The following is a 22,029-nucleotide window of genomic DNA, read 5'->3' as shown; positions in this document are numbered from 1 at the left end:
GAAATAGCTGAGATTATTTAAGAAATTTTTATAAAACTCAATAATGATGTTAGCTTGCATAAACACTAAGTACATTACAAAACTAAATAATTAAAGTTGTTTTTAATTTATGTAAGGAAAATTAATCAACAGTAAATCAATAACCACTATTTATTCTTTGCTTATTCTGCATGAGCAAGGAATAGATAAGACTAAAATAGACCCGACCATAAGTAGAAATAACATAAAATCAATGGGAAATTGTGTATTAGTGGTAAATCATCCTGGCAAAGAAAATTAATAATTTTGAAATGTCTATTTATCTGTCTACCTATCTATTTATCCCTAAATTTTAAAACATACTCAAAAAAATGAATTATAGATGAGTTTTATGAAAACCCAGAAGTTAATGTTTTTCATCTCTATATGGTGAGGTGTTTCTGACATAAACGGAAAGATTGATAGATTAAAAAGAACCAGTAGAAAATACATATCCTTATAATATGAAAGATACTAAAATTAAGATGTAATTTAATATTTCTTAAAAAGATGACTTTTTTCTCAGTTTTTAATTTTTTTAAAAGACAAAGCAAAGTTTCAGAACATATGGTCCATTTTTGTTGTTTTCACCATCTTTACAGTGATGTAATTTACATATAATAAAATGAATTCATTTTAAAAAATTGCATTTATTTTATTTTATTTTATTTTTTGTGAGGAAGATTGGCCCTGAGCTAATGTCTGTTGCCAAGCTTCCTCTTTCTACTTGAGGAAGATTGTCGCTGAGCTAACATCTGTGCCAATCTTCCTCTATTTCATGTGGAATGCCACCACAGTGTGGATTGACGAGCAGTACTAGGTCTGCACCTGGGATAGGAACAAATGAACCCCGGGCCACTCCAGTGGAACATGCGAGCTTAGCCACTAGACTACCAGGCCAGCCACCAAAATGACATTTTTTGAGAGGCTTTCTTATACATTCATTATGGAATGGTGAGTTGATATAAAATGCTTGAAAAGTAATTTAGCAAAATGTATCATCTTAAAAATATGCATAACTTGTAAATAGATCATTATAGTCAACATATAATCATGGGATGGGAAGTGAGATTGAGGATGAGAGAGGTTGTAATCTGAATCTATGTTTGAAATGAAATATTTTCTTAATTAGACAGGTATCTCTTCCTTTACAGTCAATGAATCCATTTTTTAAAGCAGCCAAATAAGTTCCTATGAATAAAACAAGTCAATCTTCACACAGAACTGCAAGTGAAACTGAAAAATAAGGCCTAATTTTTTTTAAACAAAGCATCAAGTGCCAGAGATTTGGGTTGATCATCAAATTAACTAAAATTGTAATATTTCTTCCCAAAGCCTGGAAGTCATGACTTTGAAATTCATACAGGGAGCATCCATCAGAAAAGAGGCATTATACAAAATGATTATTTTTTAAATATCCACTTTCAAACATTTACTGAAGGTAACAGTATATACTGTATCCTGTCTTTTGCAAAATTTTAGCACTTCATTTAGCTTCATTTTAAGCACTGTTTCATAATTCTCTAATTCTATCTTTTAAAATACATACTGTTATTTGTTTTCCTTTGTTTCATTCAGTTAGGTACATTCATGATCGCCTTATTTGTTTTCCTTATAAACTATATCATCAAAATACAAGATGCTTGAGTTTGCTTCAATGTCCGAGTTTGCTGTTTTTCTTCTTTACAGATTTTCTTCTGTTAGTCTAGATGTGAATAGACTTAATTTATAAATACATATGATACTGCCACCAAGCCAAGATTAGAAAACAATGGCTGTAGGTACTGCTGCTGCTGCTGGTTTTTGAAACTTTATTTTCTCAATAATCTCTTGCAAACTTTTCCAGACATCATTAGATGAAGCCAGCTTAACCCTGTTGCTTTGAAAATGTCTTTTTTAAGATTCCCTATGGAAGACAAAACACTGTGGTTGTGTTATCCACTGCTATAATTATTATATAATCTGTCCTATGGACATGATTATTATCATATTTTCTGCAATCCACTGTGCAGCATCTACATGTCTTCCCAGAGCATCAGCACTTATGAGGGCAAAGTGCAGAATAAGTAAAGTCATTTTTCACGTAGTTTCATTTCATTAATGCTGTTTGATTTTAAGAAACTTTCTTTCAGTCAAAGGTAAAAAAGGGACATGATCATGCTTAATCACTGAAAGGAAAAAAGGAAATCAGTTAACAATGACTATTACACTCTATGTATAGAAGTATAAGAAAATTATCCGGAAGACAAGGAATCACAGCAGAATCAAGACAGAAAAGCTTTGGGGCATTTCATTGAATACCTTTATAGATAGTGCATGTTGCTTTCCTTTACATCTTTAGATCCTAGATGCTAGCCTCTAAGAGTGGAGATGTTTGCAGGCAGAAAAAGAAAAGACCAAGAGTACCACAGATTTTTCTATTTCTTCCCTATGCATTGGCACTAAGCAGTTTAAATAGTTAAATCTTTTTCTTTTTCTTTAGGTATAAAGTATTTCACTAAGAGTTTAAAAATAAAAAAGCTATCATTCTATTCCTTCCTCTTGTCAAAATTCAGTAGTAAGATGAGGGGAAAAAGTTATTGGGAACACCCAAGCATTGAATATCAAATGTTGAGAATTATCCTTAATAAGGATACTGCAGGCAGAATATAACCAGGTCTTTCATCATATAAGTTTTCATACCATGAATTTCAACTACCTATAAATTATACTGAGATATTAGCTCTGTGGGCTGACATTTAACGTTAGCACATCACTATCTTGTCACACTTTCAATTTGAAAACATCCTATATATCAGTGAAACCTTTCTCTTGATGACACAATATTTCCTTGAACTTTAGCTGTGGTTTTAGAAAAGATATAGGGCCTTTGGCTAAGAAACAATTTGGAATCTCACACTTTTTACAATGGGTTAAGGCTGGATGGTTCAGATATAAGCTGCGCAATTATAGTGAGCTCTCTGATAATCTTCTATGTCTTGAGATTTTGGTGTTTTGTTGCTGAACTTTTGATCTTTGAGTTTTGGTGGCATTGAATCTATATTGTTATAAAAGTTATTGATAGTGCTGAGATTAAAATGTGGTCCTCAGGTTTGAAAAAGATCAATCAATCTCCGTAAGCAGTCCATCTTGATCTGGTGTTGTCTGTTATAACTTCTCAACTGCTGCATTTCCCTAAGTGAGGGTATTTGGGATATGAAATTTGATCTTTTTAAGTGCCTCTGAGTCATATTATTCTTCATTTCATTGACCTCAGATTTTACTTTATTCAGCTTTCTCTTTTGAATCTCAAGTTCTCCTTGAAGCTGTTCCATTCTGCTCTCCTGGTGTTCCAATAAAGCTTGTGGTAGGCATCTGCATCAGATGTCATTCTCAACTTTTGTGCTTGACGTATTCTATCCACACATGCTAAAGCGAGGCCCATAAGATGCTGAATACTGTTGCTATATAATTACCAGGATGGTTTACTAGACTTGTAAGTTCAAAAGTAGGGATACCATCCCTGGTGAGACTACAGGAGGTTTATTTGAAGAAATTGTAATTTTGAAAGTCTATTTTGTATTAGGTTGAATGATGAGCACTGGAGGAGAAGTTGCAGAGATACTGCCTACGGCTCTGCTTGTGGAAGGGTGGTGATGAATAAAGGTAGGAACTATGCTCACTTGCCAAGATATATTCTTGAAGGCAGCAGACACTCCAGAGTTTGTGGATATAAAGGATGTGGGCTGATTCCACATGATCTATTCATTTCCTGTGGTAGCATTACCTGAAATATAGATCTTAGATTGATTACCGGATAACTCCATATCAGCATTTAGGGGGCTGGCAGTTGTGTAAACAGTGGGCTAATTTCTATTTAAAGTCTAGCTATTGACCAAAAAGGAACTTCTGGAGACTTGCAGTCTACAGCAATGCAATTTTGAAGAATTGTTTCTTTGTGGTAATTCAGGGTTTATTTCAATGTATTTTTAAGGTTCTGTTGAAATATTCTGAATGTTATATTGCTTATTGCTAGAAGATTGTGAGCTACTGAATGAATTGTTGGTGATTATGGAGTAGTAACTGAACTGATGGGCATGCAGATGTGATATGTTGGGTGGCCTTGCTGATTTGGCTCTTGGGTTGAGGGATGTGACAGATGGTTAGGTTTAGAATAGCCAAGGACCAGTTTGTAAAGGTTCATAGAATTGTCTCAGGTTCAACTTCCATCGATTCTTTTCCCTTCTCTTCCATATCGTGAACATTGTGTGACTGCAAATACAAGTTGAGAGAAATCATGTTATTGCATTGACCAGAAATTCCAGAATCATTTGGTAGATAGTAGTCCATCCACAATAAAGATACATTATAATCTCCTGGGAGAGAGCTGCACAGCAGATATCCCAGTTGTTATGTTTTTGTAACACACACCTGGATACAACAACTTCAGGTCCTTTGGGTTAACAGAATTGTCATTTGATTACATTGAGAAACCCAGTCAGAATGCTGGTCAACCTGAAGTTGTAATGTAAGACTTAGCATAGATAGAATTTCCCTGTACACTATTAAGTCACAGGTCATGTAAAAATCTGAAAATCAGAGCCAGCCCGGTGGTGGTGCAGCAGTTAAGTTCCCACATTCCGCTTTGGCAGCCCGGATTTGCTGGTTACGATCCCAGGTGTGGAAATGCCCACGCTTATCAAGCCATGCTGTAGCAGGCGTCCCACATGAAATAGAGGAAGATGGGCATGGATGTTAGCTCAGGGCCAGTCTTCCTCAGAAAAAAAGAGGAGGATTGGCAGCAAATGTTAGCTCAAGGCTAATCTTCCTCAAAGAAAAAAAAAAAACCTGAAAATCAATTTGATGCTTTCTTTTAGGATATTTGCATGTTTCTTGATTAAGGCTTTTTGTATGGGAGGCAATTCTAGGCCTTTAGTGGAAATAGTACTCATCTCTTCAATCCAAGCATTTTTCTTTCCTATCCCTGCTGCCTACAGCAACACAACTCCTTCAGATTTCACCCACAGAGGGGACACCTCAGCACTGGGTTCCACCCTGCTTAGTCCCTATTGACCAGCTGAGGAAGAGAAGTGGAAGAGGGGAGGGCAGTTGCTGCTACAGATCATAATGTGGCTGGATGAGATCATCACTCCCAAGCTGCTAATCGTAGACTCCAGTTCCTGTGGTCCCTTTTCCATCTGCAAGCAATCCTCCTCCCTTGCTCGTCCCCACTCCCCCATCCTGACCTCTCTCCCAGTCCCAGCTCTTGCTCTCTTTTGCCATGGATAGTCCCCATTATTTTTTAAAGTAGTATGTCTTATTTTTTTTGGCTCCATTTCTGAGACAACTGGAAATAAAAAATAGCAAACTTGTTGTTTAAAAGCTGAACTGGTGTTTTCTATGGTGGGAAAGACTCCTGATTAACCATTCTAGGAAGAAAGTGATTATATTACTATTAGACTCCATCATATGTTTTATATATATGTCTCATAATATAACATATATAGTATAAGTTACATATTATAACATATTTAGGATATCTATTTTTCATATTTTAAGAAATAAAGGGTTTTCTTTTTTGCCCCGAAAGCATGATCATATCTCTCTCACTAACACAGAATGAGCTATATTGTTAAACAAAGGGCTTTTCGTTAAAAATATAAATAGTGGAATTCTTTCAATCTCATGAAATATACATTGCCCTTATTGTTTGAAATGACTGCAATGTTCTCTGAAATGAAATATATATTTAAACATTTCCTTTTGAAAAGACAGTTAGTGATGCCTGAAAAATTTTTATGGACTTTTATCTCCCCAGAATTATTACCTTATTATTTACTCTAAGAAATTTATACGCAGAACAAATCTGTAAGTTTGTATGCTTCAACCTTTCTAAATAACCTCTAAAGAACACATTTGCCAATCTTAGGATGTCTCTTTTCTAGTATAGGAGCTCATTAACTTTTGCCAATATGATGGCCAATATCAGTGATATTTGGTTTATTTAAATTCCATTTCATTTATTATCAGTGAGAATTTAGCATCTTTTCACATTTTTAATTGATCTGTACATGTGGATGTATTAAATGTCTATTCAGACTTTTTGCTCATTTGTGAAAGTTAGCTATCTTTTTCTTATCAATCTGTACATGCTCTTAATATATGTGACTATACATCGCTGTGTTATATAAATTATAAATATTTTGTTTTCCTTTTGTCTAGGCAGATATGTTATTTTTAAAATTTGTCTTTATTTTCTATATTTCTTGGCCTTTCTCTAAGGTTAAAAATACATTTTCATGTTTCCATCCCTTATGTATATTACTTATGGTTAGTATTTTGTTCAACTATAGTAGGTATATTGGGATTTGAAATCTAATGAGGTTAAAAATTCTATGTAATTGTAAGCTGGTGCCAGGGATACTACTAAGAAAACATTGTATAGGCAAAAGGAAAGAGGAATGATGAATAGTGTATGATTCTTGGGTGACAGGAGTGGACAGATCCAAATATAGACAAAATTGGCCTTATTGAAGAGGAAGAAGAGGATGTCTTTTGAACAGAAGAGAATATAAAATGCATGTGTATATAGAAAGAAATCTGACAGATTTTCAGTCTGACAATCGGGTGGCTTTTTTTTATCTGTGATATAGATCATCTTCTGAGAATAACAAGGGATGTGGAAGAGTTAGAGATTTTTTAAGAATGGCAAATGTGTGATAAGATTAACTTTAGAGAATGCGAAATTGTGGTGACCTGAAAAAAGTAACAGGAATCCTAACAGCACTAAAACAATTTCATGTTACTGACAGTGAACTTATATTTCAATAAATCTGACTTATTCTAAAAGCACTTGGCTTCTCAGGCATTGACAGAAACAGATAATTAATTTCACATATAGGGTAGTAATTTTGTTGATCAAATGGGACCAAAATAAGTTCAAGGGAATTATTGTGTTAGCAGAAGTGAAACATATTATGGAATCAAGTTGGACATGGAGAAAAGTGAAGGAAGAAGAATACTGATATATTAGAACAAAGTAGAGTTAGAGACAGGACTGGTGATGCTAATGGGATAAAATATTTCATGTTGGAAAGAGATGAACAAGCAAGCTAGAAAGATAAGGGTGTTTGTGAAGGATGGGAGACTTCAATAAGACATTTTTGAGATGAAACATTTAAAGGTATGACAAAGACCAAAGTGTTCCTATGAGAGTGATTGGCTGAAGCAGAGTGAAGTTACTTGGAGATGAAGAGGCAAGGAGACTGAGTGACCAAGACGTAGAAGGATCATGCACATGGACATTGATGGATTGGAAGGCTGTGATTCATCATCACTGGTGAATAAAGAGGATGCCTGGGAAGATGTAGGCAACACTGAGAAGAAGGAAAATAAACTTTAATGAGATTCATAAATAAATGAAAGAGGCTTGAGGAGAATGATATCAGTACTATGTTCTGAGTCAACAGATAGAAACTAACAAGAGAGATGAATTTGGAAATTTATAATAAGATAATTTCTTTTATATCTATGGTCTAGTGACCTTTGAAGTCTTTCAAATTATATAGTAATTTATTATAAGATACCAGACTGTATTATACTATATTATATGCTATAATATGCAAAGTATAGTCACCACGCTATGAGGTGCAATATCAACTATCGCTGGGAATCATTTATTATAATTTAACCAAGAAAGTCAAAAATATAATTTCTGTTTTGAAAAATCTACCTACTTTTCCTTGTATCCTATGGTACTCTTGTTCCATGTAACCTGAAATACAACATGCAATTTGGTTTATTTTTCTTTTCCTGTAAGCCCTCAGACTAGTTATAGGGGTATTCTCATTAAGCAGCCTTTAAATTTAGTATCTTTCTCATACATGTTAAATTGAAGGGTCTATAATTTATGAAATAGCTTTCAAAGTGCCAAAGGTCACGGCATGCTAAAGCAAGATTTTCACTCCCTTGTAGGCATTTTGTGGGGGAGTCAAACTACAAACCAGCAGTTATGTGAGAACTTCCTTTGCAGTTTTGCACACACAATTTGATTAACAAAATACCATAAGTCATTATTAGATTGTTTTTAACCTAAACTCTTTCTTGGAGGTTTTTACATCAGATTATCTACTATATAATTTTATTAATTCTAGTCGGGAAAAATTTTACATTGTTTCATACCTATTTACCTACAAATTTATTTTCAAATTTATTCTTCAAGTCGGTGAGTATGATCGCTTCTGCTTATTTTCTTCTCTCAAAATGTTAAAAGTGTATGTCATTTTTTATATTAATTTCAACTATTAACTCAAAATGTATTTAATAATAGTTTGAGAAAAAGCCATTTCTGTAAAAATGTGGTACATGTTCATTTTATAAACAATAGTGTGAGGTATGATTCCAGCTACCTCTTCTATTTTGTTTTCTTTCTTTGCTCAAAATTTTCTTATTTTATTTTTCTGACTACCTAGCCTCCTTTCTCAAGTTATTTTATTGAATAAGTCATCACTTTTTCATTACTTTGAAGTGTTGCATCAGTAGGTATATTCATTATTTGGTTTTGATACCTACTGACAAACTACTTTCCAGAAAGGAAAAATTTAGATTAAGCAGAAGCCAGTGTAAATGAATGTCTGTTTTCTTGCACATTGTCCAACTCTGTCATTACATTTAGTTTATAAACATTTACTGATTTTATGGGTGAAAATGTACATGAATAATTTGTTAGTTTGTATTTTTATCATTAGTGACGAAATGAACGTCTTTTAATGTGCTTATTGGTAATAAAAAATCTTTGCATTATCAATAAAATGATGCCTGTAACTCAACATAACTCTTTTCCTCATCTATGTGTGACACGAAAGTTATAATTATCTACTCATATTTTCTTTTAATTCTTTGTTAGTTTTATTGTTTCATGGTTTACAATTAACATTTTGGTTTGTGTAAAATTTGTTTGAGTATGTGTTGTGAAATTAGTGATCTAAGTCAATTTTCATCTGATTCTATCACTTTTAAACTTTCCTTAGACCATAGTTATTCCATTATTTATTCTCAGTAACAATATTATTTTCCTTCCTTCTCTGGTCCAAAACAAATAGTTTAATTCTTAAATACTTAAGCAGCAACATCCTTACACTCCCTATATACCCTTAAATCAACTACCATTTCAGCTGGTGGATATATATGAACTGGCAAAAACTTTCAGAAAACAAGTTGAGGAAGTATAAAAAAGTCCTTAATTTAAAAAAATTTTTGGAAGTTTACTCTTAGGAAATAATCATGGATATAGACCTTTTCTATCTAATATTTTAATATTAATTTAATAGAAAATAGAAATATTTTCTATTTAATATTTTTAAGTACTCAAAATTTTACCTTTAAGTAGCTTTTAACATATGTTCTTTAATTTTCAATAAAATAGAAAGTAATGTAAATCTGCCAAAACTCTACATATGAGTAACTATTGCAAACATAACATATTATAAATCTATTATTTTACTTTATCTATCAAGAATATTTGTCATTTTAAACAGTTAGTGGTGTTTTTGGGTGTAGATGTGTCACAACTTATTTAACAACTCCCTTAACTGTGAACACTTCTGTTGATAACATTTTCTGTGTTAATTTTTTTGTTCTTCTAATCCAACTCATACAAAATAAAAACAAAATACCTGTGCTGCATAACTTTGAATATTTAAAAAAATTTTGTAACGTAAGTTGTTTAAAATTGAATTACTAGTGAAAAGCCTGCATATTTTGTGTTTTAATAAGTATTGATAAGTTAGTGCTTACAATCATTTGCCAATTCAAAAAATATCAGTTGCTTCAATTATGTAATGTTCTCATAGGTGAAAATTGTCTATTCTTTTAACTTGCGTTTCTTTATATAATAATAAGATTGAAAATTTAATAAATTGGATTTTAGAAATTTCTTTTTTATTTTCTTTATTCATTTTTGGTGGTTCACTGGCATTGTCTCATTAACTTAGATGGTCTGTATGTGTGTGCCTCTCTGTGTGAGTGTGTGTGTAAAAGCGAAAATGGTCTGATTAGGTAGAAGAAAGGTGGCAGGCTGGCAGATTGCAAATGTAGAATGTACCTAGTGCCTGAAAGAGATGAATTTTCTCTCTGCTAGTAACAGAATCCACTGAACAATAAATTATTTCAGTCATATAATGTTTTATATCAACCTCGTTTGAAATATAGAGCATTGATATCAAATTTAAATTTTCAATTCTTCATTAATGCAGTTGTGTTTTAATCACTGCCCACACATTATTGACCTTATTAATTATACAGAGAACGCTGAGAATGAAAAACGTATATACTTAATCCACTCCTTTCAAAGCTAATTCAAGAGGAAATGAAATATTTAACTTTATCAAAGGAGGGTAAATTTATTCTTCTGAATAAGGAACATTGAGAAGTTAGGAGAGTGATTTAGACCCACATTTATTACCTCTTTTGCCTCATCAGTACTATACCTAAATGTTTGCTTGTGCATCAGATTGAGTGCGTTATTCACTGTCTGATCTGAGACAATGATCAAAACTCTTTTCCTTACATTTCTATTGCTTAGAAATTAAAGAGAAACACAGTAAGTTATCAAGACTGAACTGAAGCAACTTGTCTTCTGGAAAAAAGATGCTTAAAAATAAGCAAAACAAAGATGTTGCAAACAAGCAAGAGGTAACATACACAGAATTGAAATTTCCCAAGTCTCAACAGAAGCAAAGAATACCCAAGACAGACCAGAGCAATGTCATATCAAGTGAAGAGCAAGTAAAGTTCATGGAACTGAAATTTACCTCTTCTCATCTACAGCACGAAAGAAGGTTTGCTAGGAAAAAAAGAAAAGGTACAGTAATATACGTATTCTTATTAGCTGGATCCTGATTCTTGGGTTTAGAAGATTGCTTCTCTCAAAACCATTATAAAATTGCCACATTGCACTAATTTCCTATCTTCAACACTCTCCTCAACTCTTTTAGGATATTGCCATGAATAGTTTGTCTCTGAAATAGTCCTTTAATATTTTTATTTCCTCCAAAATATCGTTGACCCAAACTCCAACAGAATTGCGTTACTTGGGAGAACTATGCAGATTGCACACATTCTATTGCTGCTTCTTCATGTTATTTTTAAATTATTTAAAAAATAGTTCTTGATGTTAGCCTTTAATCCAGTTTAGTCCTATTCAGCCCTACAAATATTTTTGGAATTTTCCTGTGGGCCTGCTTTGGAGTTTGAGACCTACAAAAATGAAGGAGAAATAACCACTTATATTCAAAGAACTAAAAGAATTTGTTAGAACAAAGACAGATTATTTAAAAAACAGATATTTTGGAGGTAAAACCTTTAACACTTCATGATTAACTGGATACAAGAGGTAAAGTTGTGAAATGAGCATAATATTGTAATAAGTTTCCTAGACTAAGTGATTAGGAAATTAGTCATCTTACCCACTATTAAGAAAAATAGTGATTAACTTAGTAAAAGTCAGATCAAATATGGCATTTGAATTGTCTTATAGTTCAGAGGAAAATGTTCATAATGAAATCAGATTTTAGAGGCTGGAGCTCCAGGGAGAGGTTAGAAAATGTTGTGAAAGACTTAAATGAGTAGCTAAGATTGCAGGTAGAGATAATGTGAGTAAAGTCTTACACAGAGAAAAGCAGAATGGAAGACTTGAGCAGAGGAAGACCCAAGGAAGGTACATGTGAGTACATGACCAGAGAGAAAGAGAAAATAAACTCTGTCAAATTAAGAATAGTGGTCTAGTAAAGTTCATATGGGAAATCATTTCCTTGGATTTAGCAATTGAAGTTTTTATTTGATTAAGGAGAAAATCATATAAGCTGCAACTAAGAGTTAAGGGGTTGAAAGCACTTTAGCTTGCATTTAGGAATAAAACGAGTTCAGAAAGTATTTTCACAATTATGGCTGAAAAAAAACACATGAGAGAAATGGCAATAAAAAATGAAAGACCTGAATCAAGACAAGGGATTATATTAAATTTTGAGAGATTTCAGCACATGTTTAGACTAATCTGGCAAAGTTTATAGAAAAAGATGATGAAGTTACTGGCAAGGAAGAGAAATCTCCTCTTAGAGAATAAATGTTCTAGAGGAGACGGGGTGTTGTGGAATAAAGGGGCCATAAGAAAGGTTTAGACTTGGACAAATTGCTCATCCTCTGAAACGAAAAGAAGGTAATGACAATAAGCTATGAATATATGAATAGTAATGTGTATATATATGCAGTTATGGGGTGAACAAATTAAGGGAATCATACTTCAAGAAATAATTAGTTCTTATTTTCCTGCAATGTTCAATCCAATATCACTTTTTTATAGCAGCATTTCCTTGTCTCATATGTCTAGGTTAAAATTTGGTAAATATTCCCAGATTTCTTTGGTAAAATTTATGACAAGTATTTCTTACCTCAACAAGGAAAAGATGCATTTAGTTATTTCCCCTTGACTAAAAAATTGATTGATTGATTAATATAAGAATATTAATATTCACATGGAATTTAGAATTCAATATTTTATTTGCATGATAAGTTTTTTCCAGGTGTATTTAGTTTCCAAGTTTGACAGCAAAGAGAGTACATTTTAGGATTGCACAGTGTTAATTCGTAGAACACTAGGCAAAGGATGCTGGAAGATGCTGGTGAGAGTGGTTAAGGTGTCATACCTTGGGCCTCAAATGAGATAGGGGAGAAACGAGGTCAAGAAGGAGCTATAGTGAGGAAGGAAATTTGGGTATCGAAGAACTGGTGTTCTCATTGTGGCTAAGGGGTAATTTTATTCAGGACAAACACATTAAAAATTAGAAAAATATATAGTTGCCCTTGGAGAGTGAGATATAATGGTTTTAAGTTTCATATTTGATGACTTCTAGGAAATGATAAAACTTAATCATTGTTTCTGTTTTCTTTATTGTCTGACTACCTATCTATAGCATGGCAAGCAACAACTGGGAGTCTAGGGGTCTTGTGTATAATCTTGGTGACAACAGTGGGTGTCTTGCTTGCAAACTGTAAGTGATCGAGAAAGTAATTTGTTGTTACAAAAAGTATATCAGCAATATATTTCATTAACTTGTTATCAAGACTGAATTTTTACATTGTTTTAATAATTTTATCCTAAATAGTACTAATACTACCATTATTTTTGTCATAGTATTTTTTACCAGAGAAGAGCAAAACCAAAAAATAGCACTTATTCCCAGTCTACCTTCTAAAAATGGTGGTAAGTATTAACTTTGTTCAGTCAACTTCTACTGCTTCTGATTACTGAGGCTAAAGGTTACATTTTTCTGAAACCCATAGACCTTCAATGAATCATGATGAACAAATGCAGTTTTATCTATGTTCAATCTCTTCTCAGGGAAATAGTCTTGTTGAGTAAAATAAGAAAGACGACACAATAGAAGGTGAAAAGATCCAAAGTATTATATAGATGAGGTAACTGTTGTTTGTGATTTTATTATTATAAGGAGAAAAATGAGATTTAAAATATGCTAAATGCCAAATATTAGCTATTCATATTGCTGGTGTTTTTTTTTCCTATTCACCTAGTTTGAAAATAAAAATCAACCAAATAGGAAATAATTAGAAAAATGAAAATTAAGTGAATTTTTATTACACACACTCTAACATGGTTAAAATTTGAAAAGACTGACAGAAACAAGTGTTGGTAAGGATTTGGAGCCAATGTACTAGCACACATCCCCAGCAATTCCATTGTTAAACATTTCAGCAAGAGAAATGAAAACGTATGTCCACAAAAGGCACATACACAAATGTTTGTAGACATTTTGTTTAAAATAACTCAAAATTGTAAGCATTCTAAATATTAATCAACAGTTGAATGGATTGATAAATTGTGGTTTAGTCATATAAGGGTCTACTCAGCAATGAAAAGGAATGAAATACTTATACACATAAACTGGATAAATGCAAAAACATTATTCTGAGTGAGGTTAGATGAAGAAAAGTTCATATTAAAGAATTACGTTTATATGAGTTGCTAAAAAATAATCTACGGTGATGTAAATCAGACCCATGGCTGCTCTGGTGAGGTGGGAGTGTGGGAGAATTAGTTGGGAAGGAATATTAGCGAACTTTTGAAGTGATGAAAATATTCTAAATCTTAATTGGGGAGGTAGTTACAAAGGAATATTCATTTGTCAAAATTCATCAAATTATATACTTCAAAGCAGTGATTTTATTGTATGTAAGCCACACCTCAATAGAGTTGATTTAAAAATAGTACAGAAAGACCTAATTAAGGGCAATGGTTTCTTGGTTGCCCATCCTCCTCTCTTAGTCTTGCACTGGCAAATGCTCTCAACTCTTCAAGCTCTTTCTTTACTACCTCTATGTTTCAAAATAATACGCTTATACTGCTATTTTTTGAGTTATTCATTTTAGATAGTATAAGTTGTTTTCTTATCATTATTAGTAAGAAAACAATGGCCATAGCTTTCCATTCTTGTTTCCCATTTTCTCCCTAACGTGCTGTCATGATCACATGATGACCTCTCTCCTAAAGCCCTTTGGTCTCTATTTCAAATCTGGATTAACTGCACTGTAGATAAACTGCTCAATTACACAGGATTTCTTTTACTGTTTTTTTTTTGTGTGTTATAAATCCTACATGGATTCCGTATTTTAATTTTTTATAGGTTTTGTGTACCATTACTTGCTTCTTTCAGAACTTAGTGACCTCCTAGAATTAGCTCGTGGGACATATATTTTTGAGTCTTTGAATTATCTTTAAGAGGTTTTCTATTTTGCTCTCTTGTTGAAAAAATACATTTTATAAGATATTATTGGTTGAAAAAATGCATTTTATAAGATATGATTTCATTTTCTTCTTCCTTCAATGTACTTACAAGTGTAACAGTATTTATATGATATCCTTGGTGACATTTTTAAAATTACTTTCAAGTTTTTTTTACCTTATTTCTTATTTTATTCCTTTCTTCTGAAATGTCTCAATAATATGCTTTTGTGTGGAAGTTGTTTATTTATTTATTTCTATTTTTTATTTTAATTGTATACTCCGTGGGTTCTTTCAGTCTACAGTCATAGCTACTTAAAATTGAATTATTATTTTGATTTTTTGCTGGATTATTAATTTGAATTTTTGCTATTTCTTTGTTAGCCTTCTCCATTCTATTTCCTTTTTTAGCAGTTTTTCCTTTTTTTATTCTGGGATTCTTTTTCTGTAATTTTATCAGTTGTCTTTGTTTTATTATCTTCCTCTCCTGCTTTCTACATTTCTGTTCTTGTTCTAGTCTGCTTTGGTTCAGACGTTAGCTTGTACCTCTCCCATATTTTAATTATCTTATTTTTATTTTCCAAGAGATCGGATTTTGTTCTCTGGTTTTTAAAATTTTTTACAGGAACTTGTTCATCATTGAAGGAACCCAAATTATGTATTTCAGATAATTTTACATATATTGATTTTGTTCGGGATTTTTAGTTTGCCCTTTCTATTTTCTCTCCATTTTTAAATTTCATGTTTTTGTTTTCCATGATGATGACTTTCATCAAATATCTTCCAATCCTGACTATTTAGATGCACGTTAGAGTGTTGCATTAAAAAGGCTGAGTAGGAATCTGTTTGAGTAAGAAGGCACTTGGTTGTAAGTTGTTTGGAAGCCAAGTGCCCATTTTGTTGCAAGCATGCCCCTTTCCTCCCCCAACCCCAAAATGTTAATTTCTGGAAATTATGATATCTAAAGATGGATTTTATATTATTATTGCCTGTAGGGACAATAGACTTACCTGCTGTTATTTCGGAGAAAAGACGTTAATGGCAGCACCATTCACTAATGGAGCTTAGCCCTGTTGTATTTTGGCCTCGTTTTTCAGGTCTACCTTCTAATTATTTGTTCCCCTTGATCTTAAGCCTGTTGATTTCAATTCCCCAAAGAATTACCTTCTGTTCATCTTATAGACTAGGAGAATGGGAAGTTAAATTTCAGTAGGCAAAATGGGCAAACGATATTTCTGAACATACTTTCAATCCATCCTTGATCTCCACCATCCCTAATGCTTGTCCTCCAGTATTTTATGACTCCACGTCTGATCTTCTTAAGGTTTTTGAGGAATGAATAATCTAGTTTCTCAAATGCTGACTGTTTACGTTGTCATCTTCTCACATTTGCTCAATCATTTAATATCATATTATTTATTTTCTGTCTTCTAGGGATTCAGTTAAACATATTGTCAGCTTTTTTCTCTTTCTTTCTGTATTTCTGCATCCCTCTTCCTCTTTCTCTTCTTCCTTTTTCTCTTTATTTCTTATTTCTTTACTACTGCTGTGGTTGCATTTCTAACTTTAATGGTTAATAGATACCTCTCAAGCTCTATTCCCCTAAGAGAAAGGAGGTTTGAGATTACTGTGAGGAGGTAGGGAACCAGAGTTGCTGCTCTAATATTCACCTAAAGGATGATGCCCACCAGCTCGGGCGTCTATGTTTATATGTCAATGAAACCCAGCTTCCCCTTTTCTCTTGCCTATCTTCAGTTGTCTAGATGGATAAAATTTTGAAAATTTAAAATAAACTGTTAGTTTTATATCTAGTTTTCCAATAAAACAAAAGAAATCATCAAGGGTTAAAAATGGAGAAAAAGTTTGAAATGAGAGTGATATACTGACTATGAAGTTACCAGTATTTGGGTTATTTCCTTTTTTAATAAATCAACAGTCTGGATGGAACAGCTACAAGAGAGGCAGAGGATGAGGCTTTCACTTAACGTGAACAAGAGAATTAAAAATTAGTTTATCGCATAAAGCTTGAGGTTAATGAGAAAAATATTCTATGTTAGCTCAAGTTCTAGTTGAATATAAAGACCTCCCTGTAATTTCCTAGTCAGGCATACTTAGAATGTAAACTTGCATTTCCTGTGGGATGCTGAGTTTGGAGGATCCCAGGTCACCACAGGAAAGCAGATGTAGATCATCCATCTAAGATAAGAGTACTAAATCAGACCCAGGTATTTGTTATATATGAAAGTTAATTTAAAATACCAAATTGCATGGGGAAAAAGTCATGAATTGTACTTAGTTGAAATAACAAAGAAAATGTCTAGATGAAATGCATTCAGGTAATGGAAGTGTCAGATACAGAATAAAAACTAGATGTCTTTCAAATATTTAAAGGGATTAAAAGTGAAATTAAAGATATACAAAAATCTGATATGGAAAATATGACAGATGTTTACAAAAGGACCAAACAGGAACTTAGTCTTTGCCTGGATGTTTTAAGAAACAGAGGCTGAGGCAAGGACTAAAGGGATGAAGATTTATTTGAGAGAGGAAAATCCAGTTCAGTAAGGGTGAGTAAAGAGTGGGAACATGAAAATTAAAGTAACGAAAATAATATGCTGTGATTCTGGTTATTATTTCACAATGGACAGCAAATTGACACAGCAAATCACTTAGGAAGTGTATTTTTGTTCAGTAAGCTTAATTGTTTTGGAAAGACTGCAAAGGGAACCTATGTATTTGAATAATCCATGACGGAGAGGAAAGAAAAAGAATAAAACATAACACGTAGAGTGAGGGTGGAGGCAAAAATATGAATGAAAGAAATTTGTAAAAGAAGAAATTCAAAGTATAGTTATTATAAGGAAAGATGCTCACTTTCACTGGCAATTAGGAAATGTTTTTATTAAATAATGGTATACTATTTAAAATCTGAAAGATTGGTATAGATTTGTAAAAATATGAGAATTTGAAAATGTTAAAAAATACCAAGCAGATTAAAGGAAGACATACACTGTTGGTGAAATTAAGGTGAGTAAAATCAAACATAGGGTTTCTTTAAAAATTATACTTTTTACTCTTCACTATTTATCTCACATAGATTCTTGTAGAGATACACTAGCAGACATGTAAAAGGATGTTTGTTACAAAAATTCATGAAAAAGATAAAAAAATTTAAAAATTGATCATTAAACTCAAAGGCTTGGATATCTGTGATATATATATACACCACTACATATATAATAATAATCATATATAGGTAATGATACATATATTATTATTATACAAATGTTAACATTATTGGTCTTGATCTACTTGCCTTGACATGTATACTTCTTTCAAAAATAATGTTGAATGAAAAATATGTTGATGTCATTTCAATAAACAAAGATGCAAAATAATATGTTTTTATGCCTCTGAAAATATATATCAGTATTTAAAATGACCTTGATGAGAAGAATGTAAACCAATGTTTCTCCTCAGAAAGAGAGAGAGGAAAAGAGAGAGGGGAAAATGCAATTGTCTTCCTTAGGACAAAAGCAACTTTAACTCTGTATTTCTGATGATGATAAAAAGATTATAAAAATATGAAAATTGTATATATTTATTAAATAGTTAAATGACAAGTTTTAAAGTAATTACTGAATTTTATTGTATGTATTTAAAATCAATAGTAATCTTGAAGAAAATTGAAATTGTTTATTAATTGCCTTTTTTGTTTGTATAATTATATAGTTTAGACATTTAAATATGCATGCATAATTTTAGTCATGTCAAACATGCTTATAATATTATTTGAAATGTACCTTCCTTATAGGTGCAATTTCATAACAATTTTTAAACTGAAAAGTCAAATCAGCAAAATATGATTATTGTTAGCTATAGGTTGTATAAAATTACTCAGAAGTGTTACAAACAATGCTCAAATTTTGCTTTCTATTTAATATCTATCTGTGTAACAAACACAAAGATCTAGTAATTGTGTTAATAGTAGTTACTCATAGTACAGAACATGCATTTAGCATGTTTATATTTTCTAGAATGTTCCTGTGATCTTTGTTCAAGTCACTGGATTGGATTTGGAAATAGCTGTTATCATCATTCCAGTGAACTCAAAACCTGGCCAGAGAGCCATGCTGCCTGTGCCAAGCTGAATTCCCATCTTCTGAAGATAGATATCAATGAAGAGCTGGTAGGGCAGACACTTCTGCTTTTGTGTTATACTGTAACTGTATTTGTTTGGAAGCATTAGTGATTAACCCCATAATGTGGGAAACCTGAAGTTCTCAAAAGTATAAGATATTTTCTTACTTAGACCAATTTTCTTATGGAGAAATTAGAGAAACTCCATCATTTGAACATTTAATGCTAAAAAGAAAGAACATTAACAAATAGGATATCTTGAGAAAAATTCTATTACTACCAAGTGGATGTGTACAAGCCCTTGGAAGACCTTTTATTAACCATTGAGTCAGAAAGGAGAGGATTATAGTATGCACACATTTCTGATTTATGATTTTTTTCCCAATAGGAAATCTTATCAATCTTTCAAATGAAAGGATGGATAGGTCTCAAAATCAATGAAACAAATGGGTTCTGGTTATGGGAAGATGGCATCAAAGGGATCCAAAGTGTGTAAGTACAGTGAAAATAACTGGACTTTTCTGAGTGTATGTGGGATGTGTGTGTGTGTGTGTGTATGTTACCTGTATAAGGCATAGAAAGAGCAACTAAGAAAAAGAAAGAACCATGGTATTTGAGGATCAACATGTAGGAAATAATCGTGAGAGAATTGCCAGCCCTTTCTAAGTAATCTCATCTTTAGGATATTTACATTTTTAACTTTACTGGACTCTTAGAAGAAATTTGTGCATAGTTTTAGGCGAGTTTATAAATTATGTTTATAAACTTCTATCACATTATTATTATTTGTTATTTGACTCATAATTCTAAGTAAACAAGCAGGGTAGGATTAAACACTGTCTAATATTCTGTTAGGTTTAATGTTTTGCTATTGAATACTGTCAATCTTCAGGTTATTTTATTTTGTTCTTGTTTGATTTGTTTTATTTTTTTTCATGTTGTTTATTCTTGCTAATTTTAAGGTTGGCATTTAAAATTGACATTTTCAGATACCACACCTTGCTTTTTAATTTTTTTTACACAGATTAAAATTTCTGAAAGGAGATAACCATAGCTGTGCATATATAGAAGGAAAATATGTTTATGCGGATGACTGTTCATCTCGGAAAAGTTATGTCTGCGAGTTTAGTATTTAGCAGCTGGTTTACTAACGCATGCTCTTATTGAGTTCTAATTAATAAAAACATTTACAAAATACTTTGGTTATTTATTGCTTTTATAAAATGCTTTATAAGTTATTGCTAAACTTGTTTTGAACTCAGAATATTTATTTACATTTTTAAACTTTAAATTGTATTGGGAGGAAAATTTGCTACCCACAAATTCCTTGGGGGTAATTATCTTCCCTATCAAAGCACACATTACTATCAATTCATCAAACAAAGTTATAAAACATCTTTTGTGAATTAAACATCTTTGCTAAATCATGGCAATACAAAGACAGGAAAGGTTTCTCTATCAGTTAGGATTCTGGCATGAAACAGACACCATTTCAGATTGCTCAAAAGATTTAATGAAGGTACTACTTGCAGTGGTCAGGACAGGTTTAATGGGGAAACAAGAAATAAATAAAATTTAAGGTAAGAAAGATTAAGAAACTCAGAGACTAGCAACAGTCAGAAACCATTACCATTGCTAGATGGTGATAGTAATAATAATAGTGAAACTATCTGGCACTAGTTCTGGAGAGCCAATTTTTCACATTTCTTCGTTTCTTCTCAACTCAGCTTTTAGTATCTTCATGTTGGTAACTTGAAATGTACCAACATGGCTTTGCATTATGAAAATCTGCAAATACTCTGACTCTTGCCTTCCAATATTTCTGTGCTGCCCCTTGGCCAAATGCACTGTGTAGCCAGCTAGAGTGGTGTTCTAGTGGTTAAGATTTGGTGCTCTCACTGCTCCAGTCCAGGTTCTTTTCCTGGTCATGAAACCACATCACCTGTCTTCTGTCATATTTTGGCAGCCGCATGTTGCTGTAATACTGAAAGCCATGCCAATGGTGTTTCAAATACTATCAGGGTCAATTCATGGTGGTCAGGTTTCCACAAAGCTTCCAGACTAAAATGGACTACAAAGAAAGACCATAGCCATCCACTTCTGAAAAAATTGGCCATGAAAACTTCGTGAATGGCAGCGGAGCATTGTCTGATATAGCACCAGAAGGTGAGAAGATGGTGCAAACAAAGACCCAGCATGGTTCTTCTATGCTGTACATAGAGTTGCTAGGAGTTGGAATTGACTTGCCAGCACTAACAATAACAACAGAAGCCAGCGAGAGAGGGAAGCTTAGGGAGCAGAGCAAGAAAAGATGAAAAATAGATTTGGGTGGGATGTTAAAAATGTAGAATAATCAACAGGTTACTACCTTTTTTCCACTTATCATGCATAACTGCCCTTCATATAGATAAAAATTATCTTACCTATAACAGAGGGACAGCACAAAGATCCTTCAGCCAGCATAGGGTAGTGGACTAATATCAGTTCAGTGAACATCCAACTTGCAACTTAAAATGTAGTTCTGGACATCACCAGTCCTTCTTATACAAAGTAACAGAGAAAGGTGGGGAGAATGCAGAGTCCCTGTCTGTGTAACTGATTATGAGGACAAACTTGATAATTTTAACTTTCTTCTTCATCAGTTAACCTATGTTTCTTTTTCCTGCTCAGGTTTGTTAACTGATGACATGACTTAAAGCTCTATTGCACCTGTATACAAAATCCTGTCTCTAGTGTATTACCAGAGTCACCCATTGAATCATATTATTGAAGATGTGAATACTGGAAAACTCCTGAATGAATTACTAGTATTTCACGCATAGTTATCTTTGTCCTCACTGTATAACAGCAACACAACATTCCTTTGATAACTGGTATCATTAACTCGAGCTTCTATAGCAAGTTTCTTTGATTCTTTGTTACATGGCATGGAGTTCAAAAGGCTAAAGGAAATCCATAAGATGATCCTCTTGTCCAGTTGTTTATTGAGAGTTTCTTCTGCAGTAGATTCTCTCTGATGGGAATTTGGGTAGTACACAAATATTTTAACAGTTTTTTCTTATTCTTAGAGATCTATTAAACTTATTGTTATTTTACCA

General features: G+C 32.7%; 1 protein-coding gene and 1 pseudogene across 4 annotated transcripts in view; one reads left to right on the top strand and one right to left on the bottom strand.

The window, feature by feature from the left end:
• Positions 1 to 20,121, top strand: part of LOC123279887 (killer cell lectin-like receptor subfamily I member 1) — a 33,159-nt gene extending 13,038 nt beyond the window's left edge. The window contains exons 1-7 of one of the 4 annotated variants that reach the window (XM_070494787.1): positions 7,640 to 8,221; positions 10,580 to 10,858; positions 12,966 to 13,043; positions 13,187 to 13,255; positions 18,829 to 18,980; positions 19,320 to 19,423; positions 19,956 to 20,121. In XM_070494787.1, coding sequence (XP_070350888.1) covers positions 10,645 to 10,858; positions 12,966 to 13,043; positions 13,187 to 13,255; positions 18,829 to 18,980; positions 19,320 to 19,423; positions 19,956 to 20,067 — 729 coding nt within the window. In that variant the 5' untranslated portion in view covers positions 7,640 to 8,221; positions 10,580 to 10,644 and the 3' untranslated portion in view covers positions 20,068 to 20,121. Of the gene's footprint in view, positions 1 to 7,639; positions 8,222 to 10,579; positions 10,859 to 12,965; positions 13,044 to 13,186; positions 13,256 to 18,828; positions 18,981 to 19,319; positions 19,424 to 19,955 lie in introns of those variants that run through there. The other 3 variants (XM_070494788.1, XM_044756090.2, XM_070494789.1) reach the window with 3 other exon arrangements.
• LOC106834124 (TGF-beta-activated kinase 1 and MAP3K7-binding protein 2 pseudogene) lies at positions 2,806 to 4,201 on the bottom strand (annotated as a pseudogene).
• Positions 20,122 to 22,029: the final 1,908 nt, after the last annotated feature.

This window comes from Equus asinus, chromosome 22 (assembly GCF_041296235.1).
Source record: "Equus asinus isolate D_3611 breed Donkey chromosome 22, EquAss-T2T_v2, whole genome shotgun sequence".
In the NCBI taxonomy this organism is placed as follows: domain Eukaryota; kingdom Metazoa; phylum Chordata; class Mammalia; order Perissodactyla; family Equidae; genus Equus; species Equus asinus.
This window is presented reverse-complemented; position numbering and strand designations above follow the sequence as displayed.